The sequence below is a fragment of the Engystomops pustulosus genome, chromosome 10 (assembly GCF_040894005.1).
Source record: "Engystomops pustulosus chromosome 10, aEngPut4.maternal, whole genome shotgun sequence".
Lineage (NCBI taxonomy): Eukaryota > Metazoa > Chordata > Amphibia > Anura > Leptodactylidae > Engystomops > Engystomops pustulosus.
This window is the reverse complement of record NC_092420.1, coordinates 48742289-48757430: the sequence shown is the minus strand read 5'-3', so window position 1 is coordinate 48757430 and position 15142 is coordinate 48742289. Positions and strand designations below refer to the sequence as shown.

Below are 15142 nucleotides of genomic sequence, written 5' to 3'. Positions count from 1 at the left end.
CAATACAAATGAGAAATAGAACAACCTTTTTCCACTTAAACTGTTTAAAACAATGCCAAAAAGGCAAATTATGTGAAAGGACTTCTCACCGAATCTGCTCAGTCTGCACAATGCCTTCTTTATGGCCTTCCAGTCTAGCGGCCAATCTCTCTTTGTCAAGACGGACACGTTCCTCATCCTAGAAACAAAGTAAACATATCTATAAGAACTACATTAACCATGTTATGCTCTTTGAACTATTAGTTGTACAATGAGAACAAAAAAACTGTTGAAATTCAGCCACAGAGCGACCCTCCACTGTTTATTAAAGAAGCAGGAACTACATGCATCATATTTGGCTATAATTCAAGGCGTTCAGCAGTGATGTTGGTCCGCGACACAGGATTCTGAGTGGCCTGCGCTTTATAAACCGACAACAGCAGTGTGATCATTGTCTACTGTCTAGAATATAAATCAGTAAATTTTTCTTGCTCTAGAGAAAATTACTTTAATTACAGGCAATTGATTGGAACCAAGTAACAGTTAAAGGAGGCTTTATTGATGGCCAATTTTCATTGAAGTGAGTGCAGAGCCTTCAGTTACAGTGCTTGGCCACAACAAGATACCAAATGATTATAGCTCAACACACACCATTTTGTTGGGCTGAAACAGCCGATTGTGGCCGACCGATTGAACGCCTCTAAATGGTTAAATATTGAGGGTCGATGCTGAGAACGGGCAATAAAAATAAAACTTGGGTCCATAAAGAAAAGAAGAAAATAAAAGAAGGGTCCATAAGCACGACAGGTTCCTTTCAAAAGATTTTACCAACATTAAAACTTTGACAACTCTTCTAAGAAGTATGACACAAGTGAAATACATATAACATTACGTTGTTACTAAAGCCTCTAGATCAGTGGTGGCGAACCTATGGCACGGGGGCCAGAGGCGGCACTCTGGGCCTTTTTGTGGGCACCCGGGCCATCATCCCAGCACACCAGACAGGACTCAAAGAATCTTAAAGTGATACTTACTTTGCTACTTAGGACTGTAGGAAGAAAGAAAATGAATAGATAGGGCCGAATTATCTTTGGAGGACCTCCTGCTGGCCTCACGATTCTCTGGAAAGCTAAAATGATGCACATTTTTCATCTTTCTACTGTGTTGGTGTCCTCAGGAGGCCAATCTTATTGAAAGTTGTTGAAAAACAGGGAGCAATAAGTTACTGCTTTAATTTTCGGTGGCACCCAGCGGTAAATAAGGGGTGGTTTGGGTTGCAGTTTGGGCACTCGGCCGCTAAAAGGTTTGCCATCACTGCTCTAGATGTACAGCACACAGCGAGTAAAGCTTGTAGTTTATTATTATTGTATTTTATTAGCAATGAAAGCTACAGTGAAGAAACTTACCTCTATCCTGGGCTTCTTTGCTTCAGCTAATATTTCATCTGTAGCTCTCTTTACTAGGAAAGGAAGGGCAACAAAAGAAATCTAAATTCCAAGTCCCAGAATCTTATGCAGAAAACTATCCCAGAATCCTTTGCCCCACAAATAATATTTCTAAATACCTTGTGAAGATCTTTGAAGGCCGATTTCAAGCGGAGCACTTCTGTCTATACTAGCAGAGGTCGCTACAGAGGGAGAAGAGAAATCAATGTTTTGCTCCTGACAGACACACTCACTTTCAGAACTCACTTTTAAAACAATTACTATGTGAATGTAGAAGATTGAGACCAAATTGAGGCTAAATTTTGGGCCATTAACCCTTAAGGACCATTTTTGCGTCTTTATTTTTTCAATCCCGACTTGTAAAAATTAAAAAGTTAAAGATTTTTCAAAGTAAAGAGCTCTGTGATTGTGTGGCTTGTTTCCTGCGTAACACATTACACTTCATAGTGATGGTATTTAATATTCCATGGCCTCTACTGGGAAAAAATTCTAAATGCAGTGAAAATTATGAAAAAATGCATTTGCGTCATTTCTTGTGAGTTTGGATTTTACGCTTTCACTGTGCGCCTCAAATGATAGGTTTACTTCATTCTTTGGGTCAGTACGATCACTGAGATAAAAAATTTGTAAAGATTTTATAATGTTTTCATACATGTACAAAAAGTTAAAACCTCCTGTACAAAAAATTTATTTTTTTTTAAATTCTTTATTTTCCAGTCTTCTGGCGCTTATAACTTTTTTTTCATAAATCTGTGTACAGAGCTGTGGGTGGTGTCATTTATTGTGACTTTTGATGATTTCATTGCTTCTATTTTTAGGACTGTGTGACCTTTTGATCACTTTTTATGGAATTTTTTTAGGGCGATACCACACATGGTGTTTTGAACCGGTTTTTTGGTCTGTTTTTAAGTAGTCCGTTAAAACACATCCGTTTTTGACCAGTTTTAATGAAGATAATTGGTAAAACCTGTCAAAAACTGATGCGTTTTAAAAACAGACGTGTTTTTAGAAAAATTGATGCGTTTTTTAACGACTGCTCAAAAACAGACCAAAAAAAGTTTCATAACGCCATGTGTGGCATCACCCTTATATTTTTTAAAAATGGCAAAAGTGTGCCATTTGCGACTTTGGGTGCTATTTTCTGTAGCGGGGTTGAACGCAGTGATCAGGCATTTTCGGACATGGCGATACCTAATGGGTTTATGATTTGTACGGTTTATATGACTTCTAGGGAAAGGGGGGGCGATTTGAATTTTTAGTTTTTTTAAATATTTTTTTTTTACTATTTTTAGTCCATAGGGTAATTTAACCCTAGGTTGTCTGATTGATACTACCATATACGGCCATACTACCGTATGGGATTTTGCTATAGATAGACTAAAGCATGATAGCCTCGGATCTTTGTGTGACCCGAGGCTGTCATAGCAACAGATCGCATCACGGGGAGCAACGAACGGAGCCAAGATGGCAACCCCCACGCGCCACCGGCTCATTAATACCACTGGCACCATTCGCGGGTGTTCGCAAACGGGAGTTTGCTTCATTGTGAAGCAAATGCTCGTGAGTATGAAGAGGGCTCAGCCTGTGAGCCCTCTACATACTCCCCCATATGCAACAACACATAAGGGTATGTATTTTTGCGCTGAGGGGTTAAAGCGAAACTAAACCCATCTCTTTCACTTTAAGACAAACCTGTCACCGGGAATTTTATTTTTAGCTGATCACAGGCTCTTTTAGCCTATGTCAGTGATGGCTAACCGGTGGCACTCCGAGCCCTTTCTGTGGGCACTCAGGCCATCACCAGAGATGACTCCAGGTATCTTCCTGCAGTCCCAGACAGCCCAGGACTTGCTGTGCACAGAGCTATTTTAAAGTGACAGATGTACCTGGGACTATTTTCTGCTTTATTGGTGTCCTCAGGGGGCTGGTATCAATGAAAACTGACAGAGCAGGGAGTATAAATCACAAATTAAATTTCTGTGTTGGCACTTTGCGATAAATAAGCGGGTCTTTGTTGTAGTTTGGGCACTCGGTCTCTAAAAGGTTCGCCATCACTGGCCTATGTTATGCGGATTTGAAAAATGCCTTTCTCAGCATTCTGAATCATTTAATACTTTATAAAACTTTATTTCGCAAAGATAATAGACAAATATTTGATTTTATTAAAATGTGCCATTGCAGTGGGCACCTTAGGGTTCTCACCTCAGGTTCCTTTACATATTCCATAATTTTTTTTGAACCAGAAGTATTTTATTAAGGCAGAGAAAAACAGAGCCCTACATTTTCCATTTTAGAATGAAGACACAACTTGACTTGACATAAATATCATACAGATTCCTGCCCGATTCCTGGACGCCGCCGGGGTTCAAATGTTCCATTAACATATTCTCACCGGCCGCAGCCAGGACCTATATGAACCATAGGAAAATATTCCCTGCCTACCCTTCCCGCCCCTGCAAATGCAACTCACATATTCCATTATTAACATAATGCAGCAGTCTGCGTCTTTTTTCCCCCACAATTAATGCGTAATGGAAGGTTACGTACACAGAATTTTAAAGGAAGACCTGCTGTCTACACACTCATTAAACAAAGTCACACTTTATTTTTTTTACATCATTGTTAGCACAGGGCAAGGCAAAACCTAAACTAACACTTATCCAAAAATGTTTTTATAATAAATATATATATTACACACACATATACTTACAGGTTTCCCCATTTAAGTAGGCAAGCAGGTCTTTTCTGTCAGGTCTTCTGACAACAGGAATGTTTTCTGTCTGAAAAATAAACGTACATATAATATGCAGTAATGTAAAAAGTAATATGCATGTACATAATGCAAATTATAAAAATAAAGTCAGTAACTATATCGACTTCTATAGTGTTTGGCAAAGACCATTGTCAAAGATGTGTAGGCTGACTGATCTACTGCTACAAAGCAATACACTGGGAGACATGTATCACTGCTATTGAAATATGTGGCAGACGAAAAACTATGATAAATGTGCCCCAATGTCTTTTGTGACATGAAATAAGGACCAACTTTAGCCATAGTTTTATGAAATGGACCATCACATGGGTAACCAGTCCAAGACCTTTCAGCACCCCAAACTTACATACCCGAATGTAGGGACTTTCTCACCGATTCAGGAGGTCTTTTAATTGTATTTCTAGCCCCCACCGTTACTGAGATATGAGCACCGTTCTCTGACCATTCAATGTAATGGATCGTCAGAGAGGAGGTGCTGCAGCAGGGGTGGGGGTGTGTATGTATGTTCATGTTCGCTGACACCGTCCAATCAGCGGACAGTCAGTTCAGATCTTCCAGAGTGGTCTTGCTGTTCTACAGCTAGAGACACCACTCTGCCTTCTGCTGCTCGTTCCCTGTTCGTTCTGCACATAGTGATTATTTCCTATGCCGGGTGCACGCTGCTGCTATGTTCAGCACATCTCGCAGAACGTCTACATACATTTATAAGTGAGTGGAAGCAGTATTATAACAGCAGGTTGGGAAATAGTAGTAAAAAAGACTACAGGAACCTTTCAGGTGAAAATTGGACAGCAAACATGTCATCACTGATTGTTTCACTTCAAATGTTACTATCTATGAGGCAAACCAGAAAATAAGTGAATGCACATGTAAAATAAGATGGCAATTTGCAAAGCGTACAAGGCTCAAAGATTTAATAAATTTAGAAAAATCCTGCAAAGTGATGTGAAACTGGAGATTGGAAAATAACTGTGATAGAAGGATTAAGAATATGTTTTCAAATGCTATAACACATTTCCTATGTGGCAAACATAGAAAACAAAGCAATACTTACTGCAGCTCTTCGGACGTAGACGGGATGGGAAAGATGTACATTGTTGAGCAAAAACAAGATGGAGTCAAGTGTGTAGTATTCTCTTGGCTGTCCTTCCTTTCCAGTTCTGTATACATAAAAACACACACACACATCAAACTAAGAATAAACTTACACTGCTACACAAAAATATTAGAACTACATGTTAGCATGGGACATGTAAAAAATTAATTGTCAAAATAAAATAATAACTCCTCTCTGCTCCGCTGCAGACATGAGCTGTCAGATTTGACTGAACTGTAACTTGTAACACACATCCCTGTGACACAATACAGTTTGCTGGCAGCGAGAACATCTATATAATAATGCTTCCACTCACTTATAGTTTAAAGGCAGATTAGAAAATAGTATTAAAAAGACTATGGGAACCTGTCAGGTTAAAAGACATTAATAAGAATGACAACACAGATAATTGTAAAATATATGTCAGTCGTCATAGTTGTGATGATCTTGGTCAGGAGTATTGTTATTAGCAGAAGAAATAAACGGTAAACCTAGATGCAGGACTCCAATCCTGAGTGCCTAGTACTATGTACATGGATAACATTTTCAAGATCACTGTGGGTCCAGCAGACAAACACCAAACAAACAAAAACATCTGTTATGCCTCCCCTGTTTTAAATTAATTTGAGTTCTATGAAAGAGGTTTTCCGATGAAAGAAAATTCTCAAATTTCAACCCGCTAGTTATTTTAAGACAATAAAGAGAATTTTGAACCCCTTACTTTACAGTATTACTCAGTTTTATTATTGCTTCTATCACTCAGTGATGGTTAGTGCAAGATTCCAGAGTGTGGACGGTGACTCTCTAAGCAGACACATTATGATTCGTCTACTTTTGCGAGCTGAGAATGTGGTTATATTATCAGGGTACAGGTTAATACCCTACCATCTCTTTGAAGCCACCGGTAGCTTTGCCGGCAGCGATCAACGGGTTAACACCCGCGAATGGTGCTAGCACCGATCATGTAGGTTACCAATAAGTGTTTGCTGCAATATGCAGCAAAGACTTACCGGCTATGGAGAGGGCTCAGCCCGTGAGCTCTCTCCTTTCACCCGCAGCCGTCACGAGATGTAGTACTACGTCACATGTCGGTAAGGGGTTAAGTTTTTTTTTTTTTAGTTATCAATATTTTTTTTAATAGCCCCCAAGAGTGGTTATACTATAGGGCAGTGATGGCAAACCTTTTAGAGACCGAGAGCCCAAACTACAACAAAGACCCGCTTATTTATCGCAAAGTGCCAACACAGAAATTTAATTATACTCCCTGCTCTGTCACAGTTTTCATTGATACCAGCACCTGAGGACACCAATAAAGCTGAAAATAGTCCCAGGTACATCTGTCACTTTAAAATAGCTCTGTGCACAGCAAGTCCTGGGCTGTCTGGGACTGCAGGAAGATACCTGGAGTCATCTCTGGTGATAACCTGAGTGCCCACAGAAAGGGCTCCGAGTGCCACCTCTGGCACCAGTGCCATAGGTTAGCCATCACTGCTATAGGGGGTCTGATTGATCATGAATTATACTGCAATGTTACTGTAAAGCAGTATAGTGTGAATATACCAGTCTTTTATCGCTGCCTGCTTCTGACAGACTGTGATAGCGAGTGTAAATAGGCAGCCAAAGGAGCCTCCTAGAGACTCCAAGCTGTCATGGCAAACAATCAACAACCCCTGAAAATTGTCACTGATAGCAGCAATTAATGGCAGGTCTCTGCTGTAAAATACATCAGATACCTGGCTTCTATGGTGAGGGCTTAGGCTGTGAGCCTTCTCAATACAGTCACAACCTCTTGAGTACACGTATGTATAGTGGGTAGTCTCCTAGAGGTTAAAGGTGTCATAGAGGAGATAAATAACCAATAGAAGGTTCTGGCAGAAGATCCTTTCCCTGTTCACTTTTCGTATTTTAATGTTTCTGGAACTTTCCTAGTAAGTGTTCAGATAGCCTAAGGCACCAACAGCAGTGCAGTTGGCAAACAATACAAATGCCAGCCAACTGCAAGGATTGGCTGGCAACAGATATATTATGTCTTGAAGGAGCAGTGTGAAAGAGATTCAGTTGTTTAGAATTTGGCTGAATGTTTACATAGCAGCAATGGAGGTGGCAAGCCCACATCTTCATTGCACTGTGGGAATTTATAGTGAGAAGACGTATGATAGTGGCCATCTAACCCCCCGCCACGTCTCCCCCCCCCCCCCACCCTCCGCAGTAGTAGCAGTCTTAACCCCTTTTCCCCCCCATCTTTAGTACAATTTAAAAAGCATCCCTCATGAAAGCTCTCCTGGTGTCCCAAGAGTTCCACTAGTGGGATCTTCACATAACAAATACATAAAGCAATGTTTACAAGTTTAAACCAATACCAGTAAGTTGTGCAGAATCTTAACCCCTCCCTATCATGTTTCTATCATGGCTCAGTATGAAGACATCACCCAAATAACCAACTTTGAAGTGAGATATAAATACGTTATATAAAGTCATGGAGGAAGAGAGTTTAGCACTGAAGAAGAGCTCTCCCAGCCTCTGAGCTGCACTGCACTAGATTTCTAGGGAGCTGGTATGTGCCTGGATGAAGGACCATCAATCACAGCAGAGGAGGAAAAGCTGGCCTTCAGTGCAAAGCTCTCTGCCTCAACGTTATACTAATTTGCATCTCACTTAAAAGTAGATTTATAAATTATGCCACCATGATAGGCCATGAAAGAAACGTGATCTGGAAGGTGTTAATCTGCTTTACAACATAGTGGATTATTAGGTAAATGTGCTGCTTATCAGCCACATGGCTCCTGAGCTGAGAACACAACTGCACATTTGTTTCAAGTGTTCCTTTAGATGCTGCCTATTGCTAGGAAGTATTAGCCTTACTCACAGGTTCCCTTTACACTCTGATGGGTTGCTACAGGCAATAACACCATAAACATCCTCCACTATAAACATAACAGGTGGCGAGGACTGTGGGTAAAGGCTACCACATTAACCTTAACCCCTTAAGGACGCAGCCATTTTACAGCTTAAGGCTCAGCCCGATTTTTTGGATTCTGACCTGCGTCGCTTTATATGGTTATAACTTTTGAACACTGTTACTTATCAAAACGATTCTGAGATTGTTTTTTCCCCACATGTTGTACTTCATTTTAGTGGTAAATTTTGGCTGATAAGTTTTGCGTTTATTTACAAAAAAAAAGAAAATATGATAAATTTTTTGAAAAATTTGCCATTTTCGAAATTCAAAATCATTGCGTTTTCAGGCAGATAGATTTACCACCCAAATAACTTGCAGAATAACATTTCCCATTTGTCTACTTTACATTTTCATAATTTCTGAAATGTTTGGATAATTTATTTTGACGTCACGCGGCCTACAAATAGAATATCGCTTTTCCGGATTTTCAGAATTGACTATTTTGGGGATAAATACAGTTTTGAATGAAATTTTACATATTTAGCATCAAAACCCCCTATATAATCTACCCATTTTCAAATCTGCACCCCTCAAGCTATCAGAAACAGCTTTTACGAAGATTGTTAACCCCTTGAGATCTTCATAGTAATTGAATCAAAATGGAGGTGAAATTTAGAATGGTCATACTGTTCCCTTATACGTTCATTTAGCCCTAAAATTTACACATTTCCAAAATATAAAAAGAGAAAACCCACCATACAATTTGTTCTGCAATTTCTCCTGAGTGCAGCGACCCCCCACATGTGGCTGTGACTTGTTTTATGGGCGCACAGCAAGGCGCAGAAGGGAAGGAGGGCGCTGCAGCTGCCAGGATTTTAGTTTCCTCATTGGCCCCTTTTGAAGGCTATAAAATTTTCGCTTTTTCGTTATTGGGGCCATGTGACGGCATTTTTTTTGCGGGATGAGATGCTTTTTCCATTGTTACCATTTTGGGGTTGGTATCACCTATTGTTGAAAATTTAGGAACTTTTTTTGAGGGCAGGAGTAGAAAAGCATCAATTCTGTACTGGATTTTTGACTTTTTTTTTTTTTGGTGTTCACCGTATAGACTAATAATCCTGTTATCTTTATTCTATGGGTCGATACGATTACGGGGATACCAGACATGAATATATTTTCTTACGTTTTACTAAATTTGTCAAACAAAACCCTAATGTGGGGAAAAATCTATAATTTTTGTATTGCCATCTTCCAAGTGGCATAACTTTGTTACGTTTTTGGCTACGGAGCTGGTTGATGGCTTGTTTTTTGCGGGACATGTTGTACTTTGCACCAGTATCATGTCTGAGTACATATGGTTTTTTGGTCGCATTTTATAGCATTTTTTGTGGGATTGAAAAGGTAAAAATCATAATTTTTGGAGGGTTTATAACATTTTTTTTTACGGCGTTTATCGTGGGGGTTCAATAATGATTTACTTTTATTCTACGGGTTGTTACGGACGCGGTGATACTATATATGTGGGGTTTGTGTTATGATTTAGACTTTTTTTTTGAGTTATATGTCTCTTTATATGTTTTGGGGGTTTGGGGCATTTTTAGTGATTTATGACTTTATTTTTTTATTGAATAACTTTTTTTTTTACTTTTTCACTTTTATACCATGGTACATGAAGAAGCAATCTTCTGATTGCTTCTTCATGATAATATTCTGCAATACTGATGTATTGCAGAGTATTATCAGTGTCAGCCTATGCACTTGCATAGGCTGGCACTTTGCCAGTAAGATGACGTCACAGACGCCATCTTACTGGCAATTCTTGCTAGTAACTCTGGGGACCAGATCGGACCCCAGAGTTACTATAGCAACGATCGGCGCCCCCCGAAAACGGTTCGGGGGGGCCGATCGTGGGGGAAAGACCCCCCAGATACTTGTTAGATGCCGCGGTCGCGCTGACCGCGGCATCTAAAGGGTTAAGCACCCGCGATCGGAGACAACTCCGATCGCGGGTGTTACACTGGGGTGCCGGCTATTAGTTACAGCCGGCACCCCGTGTTTCCCGATGCCGGTTCGGCTCTGATCCAGAGCCGAACCGGCATAAGCGCCGTGGCGGATATATCCGCCACTGAGCGCTAAGTCACTGCGCTCCGTGGCGGATATATCCGCCGCGGAGCGTGAAGGGGTTAAAGAGTCATTCCAGCCTGGCAAAGTAAGCTCAGTCCAGGAACTTCATAGATCCCAGTGGACATCACACTTAACACTCTCCAATAGCGTGCCAGATGTATCCAAGCATATCAGGGTACACAAAACATCTAATTCTGCCCCAGCTGTACCTAGTCTCCACACACTCCAGAAAAGATGAAACATCTAACTCTCCTCCGGCTATGCCAGCTGAAGCCTTGAACTGCATACAAATCAATGTACATGAAATATATAACTCTCCCACAGCAACATGAGAGTCCATGGGTCATCTAACTCAGCCCCAGCAATGCCAACTGTACATGAAATGTCCAACTCAAGTAGTTTTTATTAAGATTTTTAAACTTTTTGTAACAGCACAAGAAAGAAAATACATGCAAATGTACATACATACACACATACACTCCAATCCCCCTCCCCTCCCCCTGCCATTAGATCCATCTCTTACACACAGATATACAGAGAGAAAGACAGACGGAGCTTAATTGAAATTTGCAGGCCTATGTAGACCCCCAGGACTGCATAATGAGTCCCATGTCACTAAGAACCGCTGAAGACGGCAAGCCGGGTGTGAGGGTCCATTTCGGCCACTGTTTTTCAAACTGTCTTTTCAAACTCAATTTTTGAGCCAACGTTATAGGGAGATCCGATACAAACCCCAACACCCCAACTAATGGTGACTTCGGAATGTTAATTTTGAAAAAAAATTTCTAGTAGGCCAAATATTTTGCCCCAGAACGGTTGAAGAAAGGGGCATCCCGAGAACATATGCAAAAGATCTGCCGGTTCCTCCAGACACTGTGGACATTTTACATTTAAACGATACCACACTGTCTGCAACATGGCCAGTGTACGGTAAACTCTGTAACAGGAACAGTAACCCTGTTCTCTACACACAAAGGGACATGGCACATCTAATCTCCTGCAGCAATGCCAGCTGTACCCCTGATCACCACACATGAGGACATGGCACATCTAACTCTCCAGCAGCAATGCCAGCTGTACCCCTGATCACCACACATGAGGACATGGCACATCTAGCTCTCTTGCAACACTGCCATACATACCCCTGATCTACAGACGCGAGGGGACATGACACATATCTCTCTTCCAGCACATCTGGGCATCCCCAGAACATATGCTGGGTCCTCCGGCCGCCGTGGACATTTTGTGTCTAAACAATACCCCATTTTATGGAACATGGCCAGTGTACGTAAACTCTGTGCAACAGGAACAATAACCGAGATCTCTCCACACATGGGGACATGGCACATCTAGCTCACTTGCAGCAGTGCCATATGTACCCTTGATCTTCAGACACGAGGGGACATGGCACATCTAGCTCTCCTACAGTAATGCCAGCTGTACCCCCCATCTCCACACATGGGGACATGGCACATCTAGCTCTCCTGCAGTAATGCCAGCTGTACCCCCCAACTCCACACATGGGGACATGGCACATCTAGCTCTCCTGCAGCAATGCCAGCTGTACCCCTGATCTCCACACATGGGGACATGGCACATCTAGCTCTCCTGCAGTAATGCCAGCTGTACCCCCCATCTCCACACATGGGGACATGGCACATCTAGCTCTCCTGCAGTAATGCCAGCTGTACCCCCCATCTCCACACATGGGGACATGGCACATCTAGCTCTCCTGCAGCAATGCCAGCTGTACCCCTGATCTCCACACATGGGGACATGTCACATCTAGCTCTCCTGCAGCAATGCCATATGTACCCCCCCCCCCCCATCTCCACACATGGGGACATGGCACATCTAATCTACTGCAGCAATGCCATATGTACCCCCCATCTCCACACATGGGGACATGGCACATATAATCTACTGCAGCAATACCATATGTAACCCCCCCCCCCCCATCTCCACACATGGGGACATGGCACATCTAATCTACTGCAGCAATGCCAGCTGTACCCCTGATCACCACACATGAGGACATGGCACATCTAATCTCCTGCAGCAATGCCAGCTGTACCCCTGATCACCACACATGAGGACATGGCACATCTAATCTCCTGCAGCAATGCCAGCTGTACCCCTGATCACCACACATGGGGACATAGCACATCTAGCTCTCTTGCAGCAATGCCAGCTGCACCCCTGATCACCACACATGGGGACATGGCACATCTAGCTCTCTTGCAGCAATGCCAGCTGTACCCCTGATCACCACACATGAGGACAGGGCACATCTAGCTCTCTTGCAGCAATGCCAGCTGTACCCCTGATCACCACACATGAGGACAGGGCACATCTAGCTCTCTTGCAGCAATGCCAGCTGTACCCCTGATCACCACACATGGGGACATGGCACATCTAGCTCTCTTGCAGCAATGCCAGCTGTACCCCTGATCACCACACATGGGGACATGGCACATCTAGCTCTCTTGCAGCAATGCCAGCTGTACCCCTGATCACCACACATGGGGACATGGCACATCTAGCTCTCTTGCAGCAATGCCAGCTGTACCCCTGATCACCACACATGGGGACATGGCACATCTAGCTCTCTTGCAGCAATGCCAGCTGTACCCCTGATCACCACACATGGGTACATGGCACATCTAATCTCCTGCAGCAATGCCAGCTGTACTCCGATGGCCATGCGGGGACACAGTCTCTTATACCCTCCAGCACAATCGCCCATAACAAGTGCAGGACACATGAGCTTCCCCTCGTACACAGGTCACGTCCCAAGGCGGGAGATCTAGGGCCGCACAAGTTGTCCCGGAGCAGAGGGCACGGCGGGCGCCAAGTTACACTGATCAGCTGTACAGAGGGCACGGAGGGTGAAGCCACAACTTGTGCCCCACCAGCAGCACCTCATGCCCCTATGCCAGGCAGCCGCGCGCACTCACCCCCAGATAACGTAATTAGTCTTGACGTTCTTCGGCCACGAAAACTCTCCGAATATAACTTCATCTCCCTTGACGTTAATTTCCTTCTTCTGGATGTTGTACTGACGCAGAACGCTCAGCACGTCCGCCATCTTCTCCTCCTCCTGACTGCTGTGGCCGCAGGAAGGACCCCACCAATAGAGCTGGCTGGTGAAAGCGCCTGATTCGTCCCTGCTGAGGACCCAAACACATAAGCTGTCCTGCGTTATGCCTGTAGCTGGAAGGACTCGGACAACATAGGCGGCCTAATGAAAGCCTGCTCTGGTCTCTGCGCATGCGTACTCTTCTTGCATCTCTACCTGTTCACAGTGCTTTGGACTTGCACTGGAGATCAAAATTAGAGAACCACACACTACAGTATTTCTTAAGCGTCAACGTCATTATGTAGTCCTTTGTGAATATATCCTACCATGAGAAAAACAGCAATACTAATAATCTTTATTAGCACCTTTATATTTTGTAGCAATAAACAAATCATAGGGAACATATACAAATAAAATAAGACATTACAGAGAAATAACATAGTTATATGGAACAATAGGAATGAGGGTCCTGCTTGCAAGAGCTTACAGTCTATGAGGATGAAGGAGGTGACACAAGAGCTTACAGTCTATGAGGATGAAGGAGGTGACACAAGAGCTTACAGTCTATAAGGATGAAGGAGGTGACACAAGAGCTTACAGTCTATGAGGATGAAGGAGGTGACACAAGAGCTTACAGTCTATGAGGATGAAGGAGGTGACACAAGAGCTTACAGTCTATGAGGATGAAGGAGGTGACACAAGAGCTTACAGTCTATGAGGATGAAGGAGGTGACACAAGAGCTTACAGTCTATGAGGATGAAGGAGGTGACACAAGAGCTTACAGTCTATGAGGATGAAGGAGGTGACACAAGAGCTTACAGTCTATGAGGATGAAGGAGGAGGCACAGGGTATAAGAGCTTGTATAATAACCGAGCAATTACTAAGGGAACAGTATAAAATAATTTAATAAATAAAAATCCTGCTACTTGAACCAGTCATCAGCCCCAATCTTACATACAAAGTCAAATACCAAGCCGTGAGCTGGGTATCTATCTAGTGTTCTTTGCAAAACAAACAGGAAGACACAGGATGGATTAGTAGAAAGATGTGTGAAAGCCTATCACAAAAAGATGGTTTTTACAAGCCCGTTGGAAACTTTGGAGGGTGGACATTAGAGGGAAGGGCATGAAGTCCTGGAGACGGGCAATAGACTGAGATGAGAGAGGAGAGATAGGGAGGTGCAGCATTATGCAGTGGGTTGAGGGTTATTATTTTCAACTATTCATAAGAAGGGGGCCAACCAGTGCAGTGATTGGTACAAACTGGTGGCATCCGTGTAGCATTTGGTCTAAGAGACAAGCCTGGCTGCTGCATTAAAAATAGATTGGGGAGGAGACATTTTAGTGAGTGGAAGACCGATTAATCGGTAGTTACAGTAGTATAGTCAAGAGTGAATCAGAGCAAAAATGTTGCAGTCACGTGTTAGGAGGTTATTGGTGTATTTAAGTCAGATAGATAATTTAGGGTAGAGGGATGGTTTTGGCATTACGTTTGAAGTTTAATTGGCTACATATGCATCTACAGCCTACAACTGTATTCTGCTACACTGTAAGTATCATGTCTAACCCTGAGTCCCTGGAAGCTTCTAGATACTCAGATCCTGGAGCAGCCCTTAGTCCAGTCAGTCCCTCCTTATATGAGCCTTTTGGGGGGGGGGGGGGGGGGGGATGAAATGGTTATGTTCCCACTTTTTATGCTGTTTATGTTTCCTATGCTGTAATTTTGCAGGAGAAGAAATCCATCAA

At 42.8% G+C, this 15142-nt stretch overlaps 1 protein-coding gene across 1 annotated transcript in view; it reads right to left on the bottom strand.

The window, feature by feature from the left end:
* Positions 1 to 13523, bottom strand: part of CDC73 (cell division cycle 73) — a 49751-nt gene extending 36228 nt beyond the window's left edge. Inside the window, exons 1-6 of the mRNA XM_072128235.1 lie at positions 13274 to 13523; positions 5252 to 5357; positions 4135 to 4204; positions 1544 to 1606; positions 1386 to 1438; positions 90 to 178 (exon numbers count right to left, since the gene is read on the bottom strand). Of these exons, the coding sequence (XP_071984336.1) occupies positions 90 to 178; positions 1386 to 1438; positions 1544 to 1606; positions 4135 to 4204; positions 5252 to 5357; positions 13274 to 13404 (512 nt within the window). The 5' untranslated portion in view covers positions 13405 to 13523. The remainder of the gene's footprint in view (positions 1 to 89; positions 179 to 1385; positions 1439 to 1543; positions 1607 to 4134; positions 4205 to 5251; positions 5358 to 13273) is intronic.
* Positions 13524 to 15142: the final 1619 nt, after the last annotated feature.